This window comes from Callithrix jacchus, chromosome 16, assembly GCF_049354715.1.
Source record: "Callithrix jacchus isolate 240 chromosome 16, calJac240_pri, whole genome shotgun sequence".
Taxonomy (NCBI): domain Eukaryota; kingdom Metazoa; phylum Chordata; class Mammalia; order Primates; family Cebidae; genus Callithrix; species Callithrix jacchus.
This window is the reverse complement of record NC_133517.1, coordinates 26,947,648-26,972,270: the sequence shown is the minus strand read 5'-3', so window position 1 is coordinate 26,972,270 and position 24,623 is coordinate 26,947,648. Positions and strand designations below refer to the sequence as shown.

The 24,623-nt window shown below is 38.4% G+C and overlaps 1 protein-coding gene across 30 annotated transcripts in view; it reads left to right on the top strand.

The window, feature by feature from the left end:
* EYA1 (EYA transcriptional coactivator and phosphatase 1) overlaps window positions 1-24,623 on the top strand; it is a 340,201-nt gene that overhangs the window by 294,582 nt on the left and 20,996 nt on the right. For all 30 annotated transcript variants that reach the window (XM_078353573.1, XM_054246730.2, XM_078353580.1 and 27 more), the window contains one exon: window positions 1,348-1,437. In XM_078353573.1, coding sequence (XP_078209699.1) covers window positions 1,348-1,437 — 90 coding nt within the window. The remainder of the gene's footprint in view (window positions 1-1,347; window positions 1,438-24,623) is intronic.

Genomic DNA, 24,623 nt, shown 5'->3' with positions numbered 1-24,623 from the left:
CTTGACCTAAGGCTCAAAGGCAGTTTCTCTACTTACAATCTACCTGAAGGCAGTTTCTCTACTTACAGTCTCCCTGGTTACATGATGATGCAAGTAGATTCCGTACTTATTCCAAAGGTTTGCTGTGACAATAAAATAGTATATAAGAAACTACTGTTCTTTAGAAAAATTGAAAATGGCATACATATGAAATTTTGTATCATTAATAGATTGCCAGTAAACTCTTCAAAAACTCATTTTATAGCTTGTATACTTCCTGGAAATGTTTCCTTCTTCACTTAGTATACAGAATCTTCAGTCATGAACCATGTTGCTTCTTGGTTTTGATACATGGTAAATACAGGATAAAAACTGTAAATACCTGTGTGTCCCCCAAGTTCATTTCAGTGCAAGTAGATGTCATCAGGATCTGGCTTGTAGGGAGAGGCTAGTGTCCAACACTCAAAGCTTTAGGTAGAAGCCACTGTGACAGAGGAATGTAGCACTGCCCTCTGAGTGTGGCACAGGCTGTTTGATGCCCAATGTCATGTGAATCTCAAGATCAGCTCCCTGGGCTGGACAGTGCCTGGTGGTCAAAGTGGCCATCACTTCCTCATTCCAGTATACTTAAAATTGACAGGTTGAATAAATATAAATAATGATAGAGAATTATCCTCTAGAGTCAAATTACTATGTGTTACCCTTCTGAAATTAACCTGTAGTGCAGAACTGTCCAATCTTTTGGCTTCCCTGGGCCACATTGAAAGAAGAATTGTTTGGAGCCACACATAAAATACACGAACACTAATAATAGCTGATGAGCTGTAAAATAATCACCAAAAAATCACCTAAAACATGATGTTTCAAGAAAAGTTTATGAATTTGTGTTGGGCTGCATTCAAAGCCATACTGGGCTGCATGAGTGCGGGCTGCAGGCTGGGCAGGCTTGCTGTAGGGTATCTATTTTCTGATATTTGTGGCCATGCACTCAGATGGTCTTAATGGATTGTGGCATAATATAAGCAATGGCTTCTTGATTCAATGATTTTTTTGCTCCTGAAATAGACATATAAAATTGAATTTCCTTTATTTTATATGTCAAAGTAACCCTAGATTTTATATTTTAAAATAGTAAGGAATGAGTTTTCTTCAATATGTAAAGCACCAACAATATCTGGGGCTCTTTTTATAAAGCAGGTCTCTGAAATTTGCACACAGAACAAGTCATGCACACTAAAATTAGCAGCTGTCACCCAAGTCTCTCCCTCTGCTTTCGGCCTCTCGCAATGCCTGCTCCCTCTTAGCGAGACACTCTATTTCATGTAAGCTGAAGTATGCACGTTCTTGACCTGTCACATTCTCTTGTAGGATCCACCCACTTCAGTTTCCCTTGGACTGCGAATGGAAGAAATGATTTTCAACTTGGCAGACACACACTTATTTTTTAATGACTTAGAAGTAAGTTCTGATTTTTAATACACATTTTTGCATGTCTGAAAATAGGTGATTGGTTTTAAAATAATGGGCTATTATTTTTTAAATATATAATTGGAATAGTGGGACAGAGGTTTATTGATTATATGGCAACGTGTTTTGCCTTCATGGGATTTCTGTTTTGCTTTACTTTGGCTGTTGATTTTCAAAATTCGATCCCACATGACCAGTAGTAAAGATTAAAATTTGATATCAGAATCTTAAACTTGGTTGATTATCAGAAGCCACATATTTCTCGGTTATGTAATCACCGCTAAGATGTGGCCAATAGAATTCGTGATACTCGCATATGTTGTGTCAGACTCTTACTGTATTAGGTCCGATGCTTTCCTTTCTGGCTGATCCAATTGGTAAGAAGATGTTTTAGTCCGGCCTTTGCTGTTTGGGTTTCCAGGATTGCTTATGTCCCACTGCTGTTGATTTTAGTGGTCCACTATGATTTCAGGGCAGGCTGTTGTACGATGGCTAGCTAAATTGTTACGGGCACTGACAAACACAATGGTCTTGGTTAGCAGCGTTCTTTAGACTAGAGAATATTGTTTTTCATATCTCCATTATGAGAAAACATGACTATAACTACATTTCACTCTCTTCTTAATAGGGACTGTTGTTTGTTTAAATCTCAATGTTAAGCAAGCTTGTGGTAGGGCTGCCAACAGGCATTAATCATCAAGTTGTTGTTTTGTTAGATTTACAAATGTATGTTATTTCAGACAGGAGAAGAATCTGAAAGATTCAAATAGAACTTTTACTGATCAAAGTTAATTGGCAGCAATTGGCCTTTAAATATTTCCTGATGTTTCCCTTTTCAAAATCAAGCAAAATGCACCTTATTTAATCGATGAGCCAAAATCATTTGAAAAATGCCAGTGTGTGACAGAACTTAAATGCGGTTTCTTCAACATCTGCCCTGTATTTTGATTTCTTTTCATCTGCAGTGAAACTACTCACAGACCAATTGGCAACTTCCAGTGAAATAAAGTTCTTTAAATATGCTTTATTTTTTCTATTCCTTAGTGAAAATTTTATTTTTATATTTAAGGGTAAAATACAAAATTGTTTTGCATTTTAAAGTGTTTTCTTTCCTCAAGAAGAAATTACTTGTAAGGCATTACTGTTTTTTTAAGGTAGAAATATTCCCATTAAGTGACAAGTTTAGAATTGCCTTTAGAAACCTTAATTATCATACTTATTTTCAAAAGCTGTTTCTGATTTATAATTGCATTTCACTTTGTGAGAGAGCAGCACAAAAAAAATCCACACACTAGTATATTAAAATGCCTTTCCTAAGTTTCCACTTGTTTCTAAAGATATAGAGTAGATATTTTCGTCCTGGGTACAACCTTATTACTCTTATTGATGTTAATGGGTATTAATAACAAACATCAAGAAGAAATTTGCAATAATTTGCTATTGTTTTAAAACTCTATACCTTTTTAAAAATGCCAAAACTTGTTTATACAATGCCAAAATTAGGTGGTGAAAAGTGAGATGTTAGGCAGTCATAACTTGTTATGATACTGGCCAGAAAACTTCCAAACTCAATTTCAATGTAGTATAACCATATTTTTGTTTATTGGTATTACTTACACTGATGTTTATAAAGACTGACATACTACTCAAACAAATATATTAAAAGTTCTAGGTTTTTAGGGTGTAGGAGTTATATTATTTCTGTAAACCCAAATTTTAAAAGAAAAAAAGGGCTGTCTATGAAGTTACTGAAATATCAGATTCTATTTTTGGCATGAGGACTGTTCATTACTAGAGGTAAAGTAGAAAAGAGAGTGAATGTATAATTCAACCAAACACATGAAACAATTGTGGAAAAATGTTTAAGCTTGTAGTCTTACAAAAGTTTATTTTATGTAGGGATATTAACAAAAGTATAAATGAAAGATTTATTTAGTCTGTCTTTGGAAATTGTTTACTTGCCCTAGATTTTCACAATATTTTAAAAAATATTTTTTACTTATTTCAATATTTTACTTTAGAGACAGGGTCATGCTCTGTCACCCAGGTTGGAGTGCAGTGGCACCATCTCAGCTGACTGAAATCTCCAGCTCCCAGGTTCAAGCAATTCTCCTCCTTCAGCATCCCAAGTAGCTGGGATTACAGACATGCACCACCATGCCTGACTAATTTTTGTACTTTTAGAAGAAACAGGGTTTCCTCATGTTGGCCAGGCTGGTCTCAAACTCTTGACCTCAGGTGATCCACCTGCCTCAGCCACCCAAAGCTCTGGGATTACAGGTGTGAGCCACTGCACCTAGGCCCATCTTTTATTTTATATTTTTGAAATTCAGCAAACCTGGGACTGGTCATTGCAAATACATTTTCTTCAAAATAAAAAGTAAAATTATTTTCTGGCAAAAAAAAGTGTACTGGCATGATGCTTTTAAGAACACCAGAATTTTCTCATCAGGCAGAAGTGATGTGGTAATGCCTGATTTCACACTCTAATTAGCAATGTATGTGGTAGGGGACATGAATATTTTAATATATTTACGTTACATGTGTTTAGCTTTTTAAGATCTATGAAACAAGTAATTTCAAGGAGCTTAACAGCCTCTTGGTTAGCTTGAAGTATGATGCCTGAACTCTAATGGTTGACTTTTGGTCTTATTTTCTTAAGTCTTAACTTTTGCCTGCTATCTCTTGGTATAATTTAGTTAATTCACTCCTTGGCTTAATAAGACATTCTTACTAATGAAGTACAGCCCCTGTGAGAGGGGCTTTCAGTAACATTTGTCATGTTATCAAAGTACATGCTTAAAATGGTTATTAGGATACGATTTAGAACATTTAAAGTATAATTTTTGAAGTACTCTAGAAGCATCTTAATCGAACTGTAAGAACTAAGTTAATCTGTTTTAGTTTCATAAGTCTTACTGTCATCTCACTTAGTGACTTTTTAATTTAAAAAAATCACAATTTATTTCAATTCTGTTGACACTCCAGGAAAAAAGAGAAAAAATGTATTTTGTGCCATTAAAAAAAAAGTTTGATATATGAAGGAACATGAGTGACAGGGAGACATAATTATCTTGGGAAATAATATTTTCCCCACCAGAGAAGCGTTTCGACTTTAGTTCCGTAGTGTACGTCTGGCTTTCCTATTTCTAAGTCTGACTAACGTCCTGCATATCATTTTACAAAAAAGTCTCCATGTGCAATACGATGATGCTTATATGGAAGTCATTTTTTATGAATGACAGTATGGAACTGGAGGTTTTTTCAACTTCTTTAGTAAAGTATGACTCTTCCTGACAGGTTGGAGAAAGAGTTCTTTCTGTTAGAATTTTATTGAAAGGCAAGCTTCAAACAGAGTGAGGAAAGGCCTTCAGCATACGACAATATTTCAGTTTAACTTGCCGCTGATCAGTTCTCCTCTTGAATTTTTCCACAGTTAGAAGAAAATATTTTATGAAGATGGATACAAGTCTAAATAAAAATAATGTTTTAAGTTTCTGTTGAATTTCTTTTTCTGTCTGGGGTTAAGGAATATGATTTCACTGGCATTATGGTTGCCATCGTGACTGGTGTTGACATACTGGCCTTTAAGAGTCAGCAGGAACCAGGTCTGGTCTCGGGTAAGAGTAAGGCTTGGGTCTGAAGTAAGGCTCTGGTCTTTGAGTAAGGCTTGGGAAGAGTGGGAACCCTCCTCTTGTGTCTATGAGATGGTGGCACAGGAGCTATTGCCCCCGTTAGTATCAAAGCTGTGCTAAACTCCCCTCTCCACTTTCAATGCATTGTTTAGTTGGAGCAGACCAGAGCATTCTTTGTGTCAAGATTTACAACATGAATATTTCTGTTCTTTCTTGGTCTTCAATACGTAGACTTCTAGCCCAGATCTGATATTTGAACAACTACACTTGTAACCTCTTGTCTTCACCCTTTCTATTAAAAAAGCAAACAAAATGGCCTGGGGCAAAAAGTTGTGGTCCCACGAGGGTCTGAGTTTGATGACTCAGGGGCCGAGGAGAGGAGCTTGTGGATGGTCTTAGGTAATAGCTTCATGTAAAAGGAGAAAGCTACAGTGATTTCTCTTGTAAAGCAAAGAAATTAGATTATCCCTTGGTTTAATTCAATCTTTAAAGTTGCAATAATATTTCCTTACTTTAAAACTTAGGTTATCATCTATAAATTATTTTAATATGTCTTATTTATAAGTATATTTTAGGTAGGAAAAAATTCTTTATTTAAAATATCAGTTATGCCAATGTTAAGTAACTTCAATATCAAATAAAGCACTTGGTACTGATATTATCTTTGTGCTTCCAAAAAGCATGAAATATTTAAACCAGTTGAGAAGTCTATTTCTCAAATTGGAAAAATATAACTCACCTAGAAAGTCCTTTATTCTCTGTAAATAAAAAAGAAACTCTGATGCCCAGGGTTCAGCTTTTGTGTGGATGCTGGAGCTCTGGTTCTCTGCTGTCAAAGGGTCTCACAGGTGCTAGCAAAGAAGACGCTGTAGGTCTTTGCTGCTTCCAAACCCTTCCACAAGCCCGGAATAGCCATATGAAAAGGTGTGAGCGTATGAATAATTACACTCTAAACCTAAGTGTTCCTGTATACACATACCACATATATAATGCCACTTGACATTTTCAACTCTGTATACAAACTGGCATACTTGTTGATTTTCTCCTGATAAATACAGCAAACATATAGGACTACATTTTTTTAATCCTGGTAACACCCCTTATAACACAGAATGTTGCCTTATATATGTTGGCCATAAAATGAATGTCCTTTAAACTGAATTGTTGTGTTGTCTTAGACTAGAATACCAATTTTTGTTTCCTTCTTCATAGAAGATAATAAGAGTTGATTTTGCTTTCCTGTGTTTTCATGTAGGTTGCTTGGCCTTGTCCACTTCCTTAGTTGGCAAGAGTAATATCAAAACCCTCATTTTCGGGTGGGGAGGACAAAGTAGGTTTTATAAGCAACAAATGATTATTAGTCATAATAAATGTGTATTGAGTTTAGCTGCATTGTAACTGATGGCCAAAAAGAAGCAATGCCTGTATTTTATGCATTATTGTTACTAATGAATAATTTATTATTATTTATAATTTATTATTAACAATAATAAGAAATAGCTCTTCTTATTTCTTCATTATTTCTTATAAGATTGTCTGTTTTATCTGAAGTTAAAAATAGAAATATAAAACTATATTTAAAGATGTCCTTAATTCTGATGTTCTTTGGAAAATTGTCTTAAAATATACCTGTTTAACACAGTAAAAGATAACATAATGTAAATAAATTTATGCTGTGAATACTTCATTTTGCTATTCTATGATAGCAAACATTGTACTTAGCAATAAAATAATGGAAGCAAATTGTCATTGTGTAAAAACAAGATAAGAACGCCCTCTATCAGCACTATTATTCAGCAGTATTCTAGGAATTTTGAACAGTACAATAAGCCACAAGCTTTAATTAATGAAATGAAAGAGATTCAAATTATATTTGTAGAAAATTTGGTATGTAGAAGACTGAAGAGAACCAATTCCAATATTCTTAGAATTTATAATAGGCTTCAGAAAAATGAAAAAAAAAAAGAATTAAATTAAAAAACCAAGTTGATTCAAAATTTTAATTAATAATTTAAAATAGCAGTAGTTACTACAATAAAGACAAAAGAGTAGCATAAAAGGAAATTTAAGGGGAAACTACATAGGAATTATTCGGGAGGAATATGTGAATAAAACTCTGACATCTGACTGAGAGCTATAAAGGAAGATTTGAATAAAGCAGATGTCTTTCTCATTTTTGTTATATGAAAAAATTGCTCTAAGTTCTATTTGAAAGGATCAATAGGCAAAAATACCCAGCAATTTTTGACAAAACATGGGAAACGACTGACTCAACTAAATATTAATCATTTTATAATTGTACAATAGTGTGAAGATTTATGCTGGCCTAATGTTGATATTGGACTAAGTATGGGAGAAGAAATAAATAGCTCAGACACAGACCCAAATTAAAGAACCATTTGTATGTTTTGAATAAAACCAAGCAAATTAATAGTGAGGTAATAGATTATTCAACTTATATGCTAATATAAAGAGTTAAAATATGAAAGAATGAAACACAAGGAGAATAGGTAAACCGAAAGTATTAAATCAAAATCTTTAGATGGCCATTTGGAAATAAGTATTGAGAACCTATAAAAGGTTAATATAATTTGTACCAATTATACATCTGTGACTTTTTACTAATCAGAGATAAAGGCAAGAATTTGCAATAAACATTTCTAACTTAGGAAATCCATCATGTTTCATTTCTTCATCTGCTTGTTAGTTATACCCATGCATTTAGTTTATAGAAATCATTGAGCTGTAATATTTGTTTAATAAAAGTTAATTTTTAAAAACTAATATTTGAGGAATATACACACATTGTTGACTCTCAATTCTATTAAAAAATATATACCCTACGTATAATATATTCACTGCTAGTTTCTCTAGCACAAGGCCTGGCCCATAGAAGGACCCAGTAAATATTTATTGAATAAGTAATGGAAATATATGTTGGCTGTCTTAGGGAAATATAAATTCTAGAAGTTTAAAATTGATTGTTTATGGAATCAAGGGTTTTATTTTTATTTATACTTTTCTGTATGTCCCAAATTCTATAAAGCATATATTTATTTCTTCTGTAGTCAGAGACACACAAATACTATTTTTTAAAGTCTTGGGAGGCCGAGGCGGGTGGATCACGAGGTCAAGAGATCGAGACCATCCTGGTCAACATGATGAAACCCCGTCTCTACTAAAAATATAAAAAATTAGCTGGGCACAGTGGCGCGTGCCTGTAATCCCAGCTGCTCAGGAGCAGAGGCAGGAGAATTGCTTGAACCCAGAAGGCGGAGGTTGCGGTGAGCCGAGATCGCGCCATTGCACTCCAGCCTGGGTAAACAAGAGCGAAACTCCATCTCAAAAAAAAAAAAAAAAGTCACAGATAATATTAAAAGACAAAACTGAGCAAACTATAACCAATCAAAGAACGAAGATTATTGCAATTCATTAAGAAATATGTAAAGAAATAGCTTAACAGAAGAAATAAACAAAGACCATGAACAGATATTTCACATGAGAAAAACATTCAAATTATCAACCTACAGATGAAAAATGTTGGATTTCACTTCTAGTAATCAGTCAGAAATGTCAAGTCAAACAGCCTCTCTCACATCAGATTGGCAAAGGTTTAAAATAAATAATATGATCTACAGTGCTGTAAGATGAAAACTTGTGCACATTGCTGGTAAGGATATCAATTGATACAAGTTTTCAGAAAAGCAGTTTCATAATATGTATTCAGAACTTTGATGTGCTGATCCTTTAACTCAAAATTCCACTGTTAGCATAAATTCTAAGACAATAGTTACAGATAATTAAGATAATAGCAATAAGCATATGTTAAACACTTGTCCTATATCTTTTACATACATTATTCCATTTAATAGCATGATATCTCTATTATAGAAACACTATTAACATCCCAGTTTTATGGAGGAGGTAAGTGAAGCTTAGGAAAGGTAAAACAAAACTTGTCTAAGGTCACACAACTACACAGTGGCAGATTCTAGCTCGGATCTGCCAGAGATCCCCTCAACCCCACAATATACCCACACACCATGGTGTTTTTCGCCACTACGATAGATAAATATTTTAAATATCCAATGACAGATTAAAATGAAATAAATTACAATACATCCTCATAAAAATTGTTTTAAGACAATTTATTGTATATAGGAAAAGTATTCATGGTCCAGTTCAAGTTTATTTTTGAGACGGAGTTTCACTCTTGTTACCCAGGCTGGAGTGCAATGGCACAATCTTGGCTCACCGCAACCTCCACCTCCTGGGTTCAGGCAATTCTTCTGCCTCAGCCTCCTGAGTAGCTGGGATTACAGGCACATGCCACTCTGCCCGGCTAATTTTTTATATTTTTAGTAGAGACGGGGTTTCACCATGTTGACCAGGATGGTCTCGATCTCTTGACCTCGTGATCCACCCGCCTCAGCCTCCCAAAGTGCTGGGATTACAGGCTTGAGCCACCGTGCCTGGCCATCAAGTTTTTTAAATTAGCTCTAAGATACAGTCTAGACTATTCAACATGTCATACTTCTTCTGCCTGTATGGCATGTTTAAAAAGTGCAACATTTGGCCGGGAGGTAACATTTGTGATGACGGGAGAAGCTGGGAGGGAAGCAACTACAAGGATACGGTAGGAAGTCATTCTTGGGGGAGAACAGGAGGAATGAGTTTTACTCCTCGGGAGGTGAAAGATGGCCATTGTGGCTGAGACAGAGTAACTAGGGAAGAGTGGCAGGGTCCAGATGATGAAGGGCCTTGTAGACCATGGTAAAGAATTTTTTTTTTCTAATTGTAGTGGGAAGCGATTGGAGAGGTTTAAATATGGACATGATAGAATATTGCTTACACTTTTAAAACATCAGTCTGGTTATTAAATGGAATGGGGGCAAGAGTGAAACTAGTAAGACCAATTAGAGACTGTCTCAGCCAGTCTAGGGGCACATTAGTTTGGGGCTGAGGATGTAGCAATCTGAACATGGTGAGAAGTCACAGAACTTACAATATGCTTTGGTGGAAACATGGGCAGAATTTGCTAATGGATCAGATGGAGGTGGGAAGGGAAAGCAGAATCAAGGATGAACCGTAGGTTTTGCCTTGAGCAACTGTAAAGGTGGTGACACTTCTGAAGAGTGTGTTTGGGGGTGGCTGGGGAGGAGTTGGATTCAAGCATTGTGCATTGAATGTATTAGAGTATATTAAGTATGAAATATATATTCAACATCCAAGTCAAGAGATGACATATAAGCAGGGAGACATAACAGGTTTGGATATCAGAGGAGAGAGGCAAATTTGAAGGTATAGTTATGGGAGTCCTGATGCCCTTAAACTAGATGGCATAGGGGAAGGAATGAAAAATTGAGAAGAAGGTCTAAGATTGATCATCTTGGTACCAACAATTAGAAATGGGGCCAAGAAGAACAGCTTTCAAGAGAGAATTGTATGGTAAAGAGAATTCCACAGGTAGGTGGAAAAGTCTGAGCTATTATAGAAACTGGAGAATAGTGTTTCAGAAAGGAGAGAATGGCACACTCCTGTGTCAGTTAAATGTGGCCAGAAGAAAGTAAGATGAGGACAGAGAAGTGACTGACTGTTAGACTAGGGGAAAATTTGGCTGTTAGTGACTCTGATAAGCACCATTTCAGTGAAGCAGAAGATGTCAGCCAGATGGGAATGGGTTGAGGGGAAGATGAGGGCTGACAGTGAAGACGGAAGGATCAAGAATTCCCACAGAGACTGGCGCAGAGAGATGGACTGTGGTGTGTGGAGGCATCATGGGATCAAGGGAAGGTGGCTTCATTTTTAAATAAAAGATATTTAAGGCAGGGCACGGTGGCTAACGCCTGTAATCCCAGCACTTTGGGAGGCCAAGGCGGGTGGATCACGAGGTCAAGAGATTGAGACCATCCTGGTCAACATGGTAAAACCCCGTCTCTACTAAAAATACAAAAAAATTAGCTGGGTACAGTGGCGCGTGCCTGTAATCCCAGCTACTCAGGAGGCTGAGACAGGAGAATTGGCTGAACCCAGGAGGCGGAGGTTGCGGTGAACCGAGATTGCGCCATTGCACTCCAGCCTGGGTAACAAGAGCGAAACTCTGTCTCAAAAAAAAAAAAAAAAAGATATTTAAGCATGTTTGGAAATCAGTGGGAATGATTCCATAGGAAGGAAAATATATGTGGTATGGCAAAAAGAATAACTACAGGAGTGAAGTTATATAGCAAGACAGAATGGGATCCAGGTCACAGGTTACATGGTGGGTCTCAGATAAGGCAGGCAGAATCTGCAGGTGCAGTGCAGGCTGGGAGAGGGGATTTGGTCATGATCAAAGGAGGTGGTTTTCACTATGAAAATAGGTATTGCACTTTATTATGATGTTCTGCCTACCTCTGTCTATCACCCATTGGGAAACCCCTTGAGACCAGGAACCATGATTTGTCCATTTAAATCCTGAGCTCCTGACACTAGATTTAATACATAAACGGCTCTCATGTATTTTCTTTAATTGCTATTTTCAAATTTTTCAAATAGTAGTCAATGATGAGCACTACCTTTATTATTTTAAAAAGTTAACTTTTAAAAGTCAATGAAGATTAATCTCAATCTTAAAAGCAATTAAAACACCGAAGATGTTAGACTTTCATATTACTTTAAGTCATATTTTCAAAACCCTTCGTTTCAAGGCACAATATACATATCAGGTATGTTATAAAATAATATGAAGTATGGTTCCACTTTGGAGGCTTAAAAAAAATAAAGGCATGTATATCAAAAGAAAACAAAGGTTTTCTATTTTTAAAATGATACAAAAAATAATTTCAGCAATAAAATCTGATTTATCTCTAGATTAGATGAGAGAAGTTTTCTGTTTTTCCTTTCTATAGTTAATATTTCTTATAATTAGGAAAATGCTGAATGTAATCATGGCTCTCTTACTCCAGCCTGACTCAAAGCACTGTGTTGTTGATGTGGATTGTTAGCTTTAGCTTACAGTTCTAGAGATACCAGAGGTGGAACTCATAAATTCATTCATTCATGAGGGCCCTCTTTGTGCCTCAATTTCCCATCTGTAAAACTGGATGAAGAGCTACCTTGTCGGGTCAGTGTGAGAATTGCATGAGACGGTATCTGTTGTCTGCAGGAAGCACTGAGGAAGTCTATGCTGCTGTTATTGCTCCTTGAGTATCTTCTACATGAAAAATGCTGGGCCAAGCCCTGTAAGGCTGTAGAGGAAGAACGGGGAGTGACTTAGGAAGGACTAGGGAGTGAAGGGCGTGAGACAATAAGTGGTTTGCTGCCAAAATTCTCCTGTAGATTCCAACAGAAATCACACCAGACACACAGACACACACAAAAATCTGTCAGCAGTGAGTTTGCAAATGCCCCTGCTCCAGGCAGGTCACAGAGTACTTGTCCGGCTCCATCCTTATTCATGGAATCCTCCCAGCCCCAGCTGCTTGCGGGGAGGTGTGCTGTTGGCAGTTAAGTAGCTACTGTATCTGGCTCCCATCACAGTGTGCTGGCCTTCACAGAAAATGAGGATGCTGGCTTCATGTCAAAAAGTCACATTTCTTTGGTTGTGCTGATAAATGTCCTTTTTCTTGCCGTCTTCCTACCTCATGTTTTGAAGGATGGCTCATGGAACTTGCTGGTGGTGTCGCAGCAGAGCCTTGCTGAGTATGACGTCACTGAGGAGCAGAGCCTCCCCTTCTCACGGCCCTGGGACTGACAGCTCAGGCCTCCTTGGTGAAGTAGGAGGCAGGGGCAGCAGGCCTCAGGGAAACTCTTCTCATGTCAGTACAAAAGCACGGACTCTTATTCTCCATCAACACTGTGAATTCAAGCTTATTATCTGCAGTTTACATATGCAGAAAATTAAAGGTGGTTGTTACCCAAAGCCACTTGGTTAGGTGATGGTAAAGCTGAGGTTGAAACTTGAGTTTTCTTTTGCAAAATATCATTGCACAAAACCTATCTAGCTGCATCAGAGAACCTGGCTATTCCTTTCTAGCAAAGGAAAGGAAGTCAATAACACCTCCCTGCTGTGTCACACAAGGATGCAGTAGAGCGGGGCCTAATAACTGGATGGAGCTTTCTTGACTGTATTCTTTGAAAGCTTTCTTTCTCACTGTGTCTTACAAACCTGCAAGCTGTAGTTGCCCAGGCAACCTAAAATCTAATTTGGAAATGTTGAGAGGTAGGCCAATAGATAGAGTGGACTGACAGACATGTCGTTGTTGTAATGAACAAAGGTAAAATAATATTTGAGCAGCCTCCACATCACGGACTACAAAGGGCTACTTTGCTGTGAATGTCCTCGTGCTTGCTCTATTCTGGACACTATCTAGGCACCAGGATAAAAGATGAAACACAGTATTTGCCCTCAAGGAGCCCAGATGCTGGGTAGAGATAGAAAAGTGAAAGAATAATTCCATCATGGTGTGACATCAGCAATGATGGAGATGTCTGGTCATTAGCTAGAGTCTGAGAGATGGGATGGCTCTCCCAGATGGGGGAGAGGTAGCATGGCAGGGTGCTGGAGCAGTGACTTCCCCAGGAAGTAACACTGGGCATGAGAGAGCATGACATTTAAGAACAAGCTGGTGTAGCTATAAAGCACAGAGCACACAGAGAGTGCTTGTGAGATGAGAAAATGGAAAGGAAGACAGATGCCATGTCATGAAAGGTTTCGCACACTCTGCTAAGGAAGTTAGATTTTATAGAGGATACCAAGGGGAATCAGTAAAGAATTTATGGCACTACCAAGGAGATAAGTTGTAAAGTTTAAGGTGTCAATAATATAGATGAGAAATCAGCGGGGTTTGTTCGTGAAGACAGAACAGGGACGGAGGTGAAAGCTACCGAGAAAGTAGTCGGGGTGGGATTTGCAGATCTACTCAATGCAACTATTCAGGGAGCCAGACTCTTAGTTTCTGGCTTCAGCAAAAAGGTAGAGAGAGAAAACCCAGGAGAATGATCTGGCCTGGGAAGAAAGATCCTGAATTCGGATTTGAGTTATTGAACGTGAAGTGTGTATTGGACACACAAGTGGAGTCCAGTGAGCGGTTGTACGCACAGCTCTGTAGCTCAGAAAACAGAATCAAGCTGGAAGCCATCACTTCTGACATCAGTTAAGATTTCCCAGGAAGAATATATTGAATGAAAAAGAAGAGTTATATCTTAGTTTAGAAACACAGAATCCAAGTACGTATTGAAAATTCCAGATTCAGAAAATGAAATGATTTCTGTGAGGCAACTGTACCCATTTGGAGCAGTTATTCCAACAGGCTGTTAAATTAACCTGTGCATGAAACTGGCTTCCTAGTTTTGCCGTAGTCTCTCTATTCCATTGGGTGAAGCAACCAGGAACAGTGTGGTCTGAGGGGAGAGTAAACACTTCAGAGGTGGAAAGGCCTGGGTTCAGTCCTGGCTTCCTGCTAACATGTGGCCTCCACATAGGCAACCCTCACACACCCAGACAGGGTGACAGGTAGGTGTAGAGTTAAGGGAAACAACGGAATCTGGAGCCCCGAGGGTGCCTGCCACATGGAGGTGCGTCAGTGAATAACCGAGTATCTTCCCTTGTTGTCGAATGGCAATACCACTTCTGTGCTCCCAGAGTCTGCTGGATTGCTTCAGTTTATTTTAAAGTCCTGTGAAATTGGCCTGTCAGTGTCACCTATGACAGGCTTTTGGTTTAGATCTTGGATTTTGACAGGTGCTTGCTAATCATCCATCTGGGAGAGAGTCACTGCTTTGTAAAGCCAGATTTTCCTCAGTTACCTTCATAGGAAGTTTGCTTAGTAGAGAAAGGAATTCAAGGTGCCCTTAGACTTTTTTTGTTTTTTTTAAGATTGAATAGTGCAAGAGAAGGCCTGTATGCCTGTAACTTCAACTTCCCCAAAATGTGTTTAAGTTGCGCTCCCTGGAGACTTCTCCCATTTCAGTGCAGCTACAATAGGGCCTCTATCTGGGCTCAGTTCAGTATTCAGTATTCCAGCATCATTTCTAAAGACAGGCTTTCTAAATAGTGGATTCTTCTCACTGCTAATTGTGTGCTACTCCTTTGTAAGGCAGGTGGAGGGTCGGGGTACGGGGAGAGCATGATGCTTTTGATCAACATTATTTTGTAATCTTTTGCCTCTTTGGAAATAATCGACTAAGAAGTATTTTCTGGTATTGGTATTTTGTCAGAAAGTCAAAGGGAACTCTTAAGTCCAAGATATTATCCTTTTCAATTGGTAGGAGACAGCATGGACCATAATAATGTTGGCAGTGCTTACTTCGGAGGGATGGAATTGCAGATGAATTCTTTGTTTATGTTTTTAGTACTGCACGAATTTTCTACCTGCGCATCTGTCATTTTAGAATCAAAATAAAAATTTGCTTCCACAAAACTAACTTTTTAACACTTCGGTGACAAAATGCACTAACATTATTAACTTCTGATTGGGTCATCGATTCTTTCATAATCAAATTCTGTCAATCAGATAACCTAGAAGGTACAGTCCATGGTATCTATGTGTTTGGTCCAGTGTTAGAAAATAAGTTGGAAGAAAAAGACACATATAAGATGGTCTCTTCTTCAGAGTTTCTTATCTGGGAGGGTACACAGAAGTTGTCTGTGTGAGTCTTTGTTTGCTTATCCATCAAATGCAGAGTTTTCAGGAAAATTGGAAAGAACATGAAATACACGTGTCACAAAGCCTGACAGCTGATAGACTGTCGATAGTGGTAGTTATTATAAGACAGTGGGTTGCATAGAGTATGTCAGGGATGGAGAAGGGAAATAAACCAATAAAAACTTAATGGAGGAGCATTGCCTCAAAGGGAGAGAGAAAGTATTCCAACAAGCAGTAGACACAGCTATTGTCTGGTGCAGGGAGGCAGTGGAGGCCAGGCCAGTGGAGACTGGTGTGGCTTGAGCAGGCTATTCATGATAGAACGTGAGGGGCGGGCACATTGGTAAGGTTAGGACTCATAATAGAGGCCCTTGAATGCTCAGTTGCACTGAAATATATTAAGTGTTTCCAATTTCATTTTTCTAATTAAAATCTATTGAGGGAGAGGGACTGAAACATAAGTAAAACATACTGCCTGTCTCCCCTCACCCTAGATGCTTTTGCTCTGTGCTGGAGATTGCATTTCCTGGAAGAACAAAACCTACTCTCAGAAAAACGTATCTGAACGTGCTGAACAGGGTGGGCTGCAAGAGGAAGGGCTTTACAAGAATCTAGTACCTTCCCTAACAGAAAATCATAGTGACAGCACTGCACCCTTTCTAGGCACTCCCCATGTTTAAAGCCATAAAGGCAAGATCTACATCTCATTTATCTGTTGTGGTCCCTTAAATATAAATAGGTGTCCAGTCATTATTAGTTGAATGCATGAGAAAATGAATGAAAGAATCAAGAACATGTGACTGTATTTTCTAGTGGCACTGCTACATTTTAATATATAACACATGTAACACTCATGCTAGTCTAATAATACATAATATTTTCCTGAATAACATATAAACAATCAAAGCATGATTATTTATAGCTCTAAATTATACTACTTGAGAAGAGGGGTATTTTTATAGGGAGTGAAAATATAAGTATAGACAAAAATTTCCCTTATTTTTCCTTTCAGGCAGCCAACTCCATTTCTCCTATTTGGGGGCAGGCACACCAGGGCTCCCCATGCTGGAGGAAATGTATCTGATAGTGCAGTTCACACCAAGGCAATGGAGTTTAAATAATTCACTCTTACCTGAAGTCTTTGTCTTAACAAAAGACGATTCAGAAGGGACGATTTTGTGTGTGGAAATTTCAGACCCACGGATACTTAGAAGAGAGATTTTTTTTTGAGTAGGAAAGTACCCCTCTAAGGTCCTCACCTTGCCTCCAGGGACTGACAGAGAGGGAGGTGATGATGGAACCCTTCCTGCAGCTCACAGGGAACTGCTTTTTAAAAAGTGCCTATGTCCGGTTCTGCATATTTTTCTTTCTGGAGTCAGTAATAATTACACGGCAGAGAAAATCAGCTTGGAAAATTTTTATTAACTTATTAACTAAGGATATAATTGGGCCTGGTTTATTCTGAGCTCTATGTTCTTTTATACAAAATTGAGTGTTTCTTACTATTATAAAATTATCTGGCCATATAAGTTAACTGAAGTTAATAAATCAGTCTCTTTTAAACTTTTCAAACTTTCAACTCCTCCCTCACCCCTGCAAAAGAAAAAGGCATTTAACAAGGTTAATTACGTGAAAATATCTCTTTAAAAAATGCATTGACATATGGCTTGCAGTTAAAGATGAATCTATAGACCTGTAATGGCATTAAACAGGAACTAATATTTGTTGCAAATGATTTTAGGAGTGAGAAATTGCTTCACCAAAAAAAAAAAAAATAGTTTCTTAATGTTTGACCTATTTAGTATTAGGGCTTACAGGTCATTGTTTTATATGAGCAAAACAAATATTTTTGTGCAAATAAAAGCTCTAGTTAAATGCTTTTTGAATAAATTGGTATGGGATTCACTTTCTGCAAATGGCCATGAAGGTTAAAAGAAAGCTGCTGCGGAAAAGGATGGAAGTCCTCTCGGTTTGAATATTTTTCCATGCTTCTGGCAACAAGTTTGCAATAAAAAGAATGATTTTTATGAGATTGTGATTATTCACAGCAAGGCTAGAGTTGGTGTCACTATGAAAAATTCTTCTTTAGTAGATTCTCTCAGCAGGAATAATAGATCTAAAAGAAAGGAAGCAGGAGTTACAAAGAACACTGACTGTTGCCAGTGACAAATTATGTTTGCAAAAATGATGAGCAAGCCCGTTGAAAATTGAGAAATCTTTTCAGCAGTAAATCAAAGGCTTATTCTTAAGAGTAGTTCTGGGTTGATGTTCCAAAAAGTTATATTTCTATTAGATGTATGCTGAGTTTTTTAAGTGTTCTGAATACCTAGTTTATACATTAATTCAGCCTTTAGTCTTTTATCTTCATGCTTTGTTCCATTCAATTTAAAATATGTGTAATATTTTAATGATGAAATTGTACAATATAATTTGGCATTATCAGCAAACACTAATGCATTGCTTGTGTTGTATCTGAAGGTTTGCACTGGTTCTGATACAAATTTGTAAAATGCTGTGTTCTCTTAACCGCAAATGAAGCTATGCATTTGGCATAACCTTTTGTGTACCATGTCAGCAGTAGGGGCATAGAATGCATTGAAATACCTCTTACTATTGTAAAACTCGTAACTTAATAAAAGATGGCTCTTATAGTACTAGATACTAAGTATGTATCATATATTTTTTAAAAAGCAAAGAAAATTACAAAGATATCACTAGATCAAATGTATTATATGCTATAATTATCTTTATCTTTATATTATTTAAAATGATTCAACACTGGGTCTCTAAAGGTAGTGGATTAGTTAAATAAGCTCACTTTGTTTAAAAGTTTATTTTCAATTCTTTCTGGCTTTCATTAAGTGAGACTTTCTTTTCCTCACCCTAAGGTTGAGAGTGTGAATAAAGACAAATATATGTAATATAATCATGTGGTAAAGAACGCATTCATGGTGAGAAAGAAGGAACTCCAAGCACAGTGAAACTGACATATCATGTTTATTAACATTGTACTCACGAAGGAGGAGCTCTCTGTATATGATACCTTCAGGATTCTGTGAGCCATACGCTAAATGATATAATGATCTTATTTTTTTAATTAGCACATTTTAAAAGGGATTAATATTATAAGAAAACATTAAAACTTTGAAAAGCATGTTTTCATGCTGTCTTTTAGTTACTAATGATAACTAAAATATAATTAATGATCATTAAAGATAACTCTGTGGGAGTCCTAGAAACTTTTAGTGATCTCAAATGTTTACCATAATTTTATGCATATACCGGCACATAGCTTAAGCACTTCGATTAATTTTTTACCTTAGCATACCATCTTCAGTCACTTTCAGTAAATATTCTCTATTTTATGGATAATACTATAAATAGAATCAGATCAAAATAGCTAATATCTTAACATTTGTTGAAACTTCTGTAATTCAAATCTTGTGTTTCTAATACAAGCACTTAGGTCTCCTAGCTAATATAAACAGAATTCTAGTAAAATCTCTGTCACCTAAATAATCCCCAAAGGATATTATAACATTAAGCATATTAAGGCTTTTTTTTTTTTTTGTAAATGCCATATGTGTCTCCACAAATTGCATCTTATTGCCAACTCTGGGAAATAGATGCTGAAATTCCTCTTTTTGGGTTTTGAAATTCCGTTTTCCTTTCCCATTGGCTTGTATAGTTGTGTCATCCTGTATCTGTAAACAGATACAGATATTTACGTATTGACTTAAAATATGTGTTGCCTCCAATGGTATGCTAAGTAGATAATTGAGAGTAAGAATTCAAAGATACATTTGTCCAGGTATGTTTGAATTCCGTAACTTGCATTTCCCACAACTGCCAAACAGAATGGGGCCAATTTCAAAACTCCTTTTGTTTTTTATTGCCTGTGCCGTAGCCACAGGTAACTGCACCATGGTGAGAAAGCCAGGGCAATAGGAGGTCACCAGGTGCACCCTAGCAGAGATGACAGTCTACCCGCAGTTGCCGGTGTGGAGAGCCTACAAACCACATGCCCCCCATCCCCGACAATCTCCAGGAGTCAGGGGCTTGCAGAGGGTCCATGATGCTGGTGAAGCTGGGCAGAAGGACACCTAGCAGCACTTAAGCTCTCCATGAGGTCTATTTGAAAGCACAGTGAGGGCTGGGACATGCCCTTAGAAAGCACCATAGAGTCACACTGTTCTCTATCAGTAAGTATAAATACACAGTACATCAGTTAGGCAGTCTCCTTTACAGAGAAAAACATGCAAGTAAAAGCCTGGTTCCTGCAAATTTACTAATTCGTGGACATAATTTCTTTACCACGGAGCCCACACTTGACATACCAAAGCCAGTTGTCAGTTTGTTAGAAGCTGGTTTCTTCAAGTCTGTCCCATCAACTGGCTTCTTCCATGACGACCCCTCTCCCTCTTTAGAACTCCTAAACCATAGGAAAGTTCAGAAGATGTCCCATTTTTGTTACTTTTCCAAGTTAGTTATGAAAATATCTGGAGAGTTGGGAGTTATTTCAAAAAACCATCATGGAGACCATTCCCTTAATGCCCTTTTTACTGAAACACTGGTCACCCTCTAAGGCATTTGGTGTCATTTTCTGTGAGAAAGATGGTAGTATGGATTGGTCCACAGACAGATATGCATTATTTTTAAGTGCTGCAGATGGTTTGACAAAATTAGCTTTCAGATAATTTGTGTGTTTGTCTAGACTAAAGTACTAGAACTACCCATGTCCCATGTATACACAATTTCATGTTTAGAAATAAGAGGAATACTTCTTTTTAGTGACCTATAGATGTAAAAGGTATCCAGAAAGTATCTAAATTGTTCAATAGGGAAGATAGAGCCGTGGATCTAATTGCCTAATCACAGGTGGGAGGGGACAAAGAACCCAGTAATCACTTCTTCTGCCTTGGCCAGCTCCAGCTGGTCTCAGTAGGCACGCTGATGTAAAGACACAGTGAAAACAGCTAGTTCTCTGCTAACTTTTATCTTTCCATTTTTGCTTTGTAAAGGAAAATATCGAAAGCATTGAAACAATTAGTTGGCAGTATGGTATTAGTTTTCTAATGGTAAATTTGGAACATGGAGCAAACTATAGCCTTGATCAGCAGGATTTGGGCTTGTGTAATTCAACTTCTCCAAAGACATGTTATAACTTTTTCATATTGCTCCCTTTTATTACATCCAAACTGCCTCAGAGTCTTCCCAGGGTCTCTGTTTATTCATGGACTTCGGGTTTACTTTAAGTTTGTATTTCCAGTTTCATGTTCAGAGTATAGAGCATCAGTGTCCTGGCTGCTACGTCACTCTGTTGGCAGAGATAAGAAGGCTTGTTGTAACTGTCTTAATTCTCTTTATTAATTTTCTAAAACTAGCTTGAATTGTATGGTGTATTTTTACATAATTATGGTACAAGTGAAAGGCTTGGGGGAAAGTACAACCACTACAGTATCAAAGCAGAATAAATATTTGAAGAAAAATTCTGCCATAACTTAATATTTTGCATATGAGCCCCTGTAAAAAAAAATCTGAGTTATTCCCAGGGATTGGTCCAAAAGAACATGTCTGTGGCCCAGCCAAAGAAGGCCAGAGATGATGATGGATCAGAAAAGGGTCAGCTTGAGTCTCGATGCCAAGAATAATGACAGAAGGGACCAAAAAGGCAGAATAACAGTGCAACCAGAGTTCTAAGAGCGAATGTGACTCTCCACATGGCTGTGAGATTGTGCCCCATGCAGTTTTCTGCCCGCTCCCTGTACCTACACCAGAACTGGGATTCAGGACTTCATGTGTTGGCAGTTTCCCCAGCCATCTGTATGAGCATTTTATAATCCAGCTCCGTGAGTAGTTACATGACTGTGAGCTGAGGGCCAGTAGTCCCTGAAGCTTCAGATTTTATTTATTTTACTCCTCTGTGAAGCATGAGTGGTGTCACATAAGGGGAAGCCTGGTGAAGGTAGACCATGGTCTTTTCATTTTTGATATTTACTGAAAGATGCTTGTAGGAGCCTGTTGTGGAAGAGCAGAGGTTTGCAGGCTGGTACCTGCGTGTGCAACACACCTCTGATGCCATCTGCCCTCATTTCAGCTTCCCCTGCTGTGACGGTGGCCTAATCCATGTTCTTGGGCCCCCACTCTTCTACTTAGGACATGCTGTGGCAATACGACATGCTAAAACCTATGCTCTCACCACCTACAGTTGTATTCTCTACCCTCTACACCTGGAGGAGACCTGATTACCACAATGGCTCTCTTTCCAGGAGCATTTTCTTTTGAAATGCAGTCATTTAAAGGCCTGCTGATGACATGAAGGGTTGGGGTTTGTGCTATAGGATGGTGGACCCACATCCATGCTCCAGACAAGGAGAAGGGTCCATGACCACAGACACACAGCATGGGTAGGAGTGGGGCAGATGGAGCTGGAGTCCCTTAAGCTCAAACAACTATGAAGCCCCAAAGGACTTAGGTCATGACCAGTGTCTAGAGTGAGAAGTTGTCTACAGTGTGTGAAATTGGGGAGCCTGGGAAGAAACGGCGAGTTGAAGGTCAAAAACATAAGCATCACAGTGTTTATCTCACATTATTTAATTTTTCTGAATCTTCATTTTTCATATCTGTAAAATGGATTGTAACATTAAATAATATTGCATTTTCACCATAAATTCAACTTAAGAACTAGGAGTCTGTATAAGTAAGAGAAACAGCACTTGCCTCTGCAGGAACTCCACAAGAAGTGTAAGGAATGCCTTCTGCAGAAGCCATTGCTGTGGGGGAAGGAAGAGTATCCTTTACCAGGGATACAGAGTGCCAAGATGTGTTGCTTTAGTAGTCAGATATCAAGGGGTGGTGCATCTCTTGTGTCTTAGGTCTTCTGAAGAGAGAAAGACCAACCTCAGGCTGGGAACAGTGGGCTGGATGCTTTAGCAATATCCAAGTTTGGTAATTAATTGTAAAAATTTTTCTAGTGGAGGATAATCAAAGATTGCCTTGCACTGGCCCTCATTGTTCCATATAATCTATCTGTGTTACATGACTCTGTTACCAAAGGCAAATATGTGAGTCACATGGCACCAAATATGTTACCACTGGAAGGTAAGAATTGAGGTTGATGCCGACCCATAGGGACTCGCTGCTGGTAACAGCTACATCAGCAAGTCCCTATGGGTCGGCATCAACCTCAATTCTCACCTCCTCAAAAGAAAGAATTCAACTGAGGAGCATAAGGCAGAAAAAGAGACTGAGGCAAGTTTCAGAGCAGGAGTGGAAGTTAATTGAAAAAGGCTTTAGAACAGGAAAAAAGGAAAGTACGCTTGGAAGAGACCCAAGCAGGCATCTTGGTCAAGTGCAGAGTTTGACCTTGATCCTAGGACTTTGTATGATCGCCCCATTCCCATGCGTCTTCCCTTAGTCTGGGCCGCCTGCATGCACACTGCCCCCCTTACCCTTGGGAAGTGAGTATGCGCAGTGTGTTTAGGAAGCTGCACACATGCCCATTTGAGGCTTTCTTCCCTTTTCCAGTGGAGCACCCCCAGAAGGTCATACTCTGCCATTTGGGAAATTGCTTCTCCCTGTTGCCTGTGTTCAGTTAACCCTTACTGCAACATGTGTGGACCATCAGGAAATGGCCTCTCCCTGCACTGGCTGCCAATTTATCACTTTTAGAGACAATGTGATAATTGCCAAACCATCACTCGACATGCCTAGTGGATGAGGGAGAACGCTCTGCTGCTCCCGCCCATGCCTAACTACCTGTAACAGATATATATGTGAGAATTGACTAAATAGAAATGTTAATTATATATTCCTCTACTGTTGACTTGTTTCTTAGCCCTTAGGCAAACATGTTGCTGAATTTGACATCCCTTTGGGAATGCCATTAAGAAAAAATTACTCTTTTCCCACGTCTTGATCCCTTTCCAACTCCCCATATCAGTTCTCACATCTGTGACTTGGAGGTGAAAGAAGCATGTCTTCAAGAGGCTTCCCCCTGACTTCTCTGAGGCCTGATCACCAAGCCTCAGCAGAGTTGCTTTGTACCTTCCCTACCCCACCCCACTACCATTTGAAAGTAGAGGTCTGGCATGGATAGTCTGGGACCAAAAAGCTGTTTTGTTCCTGTCACCACATCTCTGTTGTTAGGAACCATCTCCAGTAGGCTGCCGTTTTATTGGTTTGCTGGTTTCCATCACAAAAGCCACAAGGACAAGCAGTGGACCAAGCTGTCCCTCCTGATCTAGCAAAATATAATTTCAATTATTCAGACCTTTGCAACTCTCTTTGGCTAAATAGAATGCAGGACAGCGTTCATTTGGATCCTATGGAAGTTCTGCAGGATTTGCCTCGATTTTAATTATCACACATGTAATTAGTTAACTTCTCTCTCTCCTCCTTAACTGTGTAAGTGCCTTGAGGGCAAGGACTGATAACGTGTCCACTGCTTCCCTGGCAAAGCCTGCTCCTTCCTCCCACCTCCTTACACCAGGGTTCTCCTGCCTCTGGTCCTTTGAACTTGCTCTTTCCTTTGCCCCACACCCACTTGGCATTGTATTTCTCCCTCACCTACTGTATTTTGTTTCCTTAGTAATTATCACTATCCAGCATATGTACATTTTACATGTTTTCTTATGTGTCTCTCCCAGTAGAATGTTAGTTTCAAAGCAGTAAGGGCTTTTGTCTGTTGTATTAAGTGCTGTATCATTAGCATCTAGAACAGCACCTGGAACACAGCAGCCTCTTAATAAATAATTTGTCACATAAATGAATGACCACCTTTCTAAGCTAAGGCACCCATTAGTTTCGTGTGAGTGCAGAATCTTCCAGGAGTCCTTGAAATCACTACCTCTGTCTTCTCTGAAGTCTCAGGCCAGATCCCCAAACACAGCAGGGATCCCTTGGGTATCTCAGACCC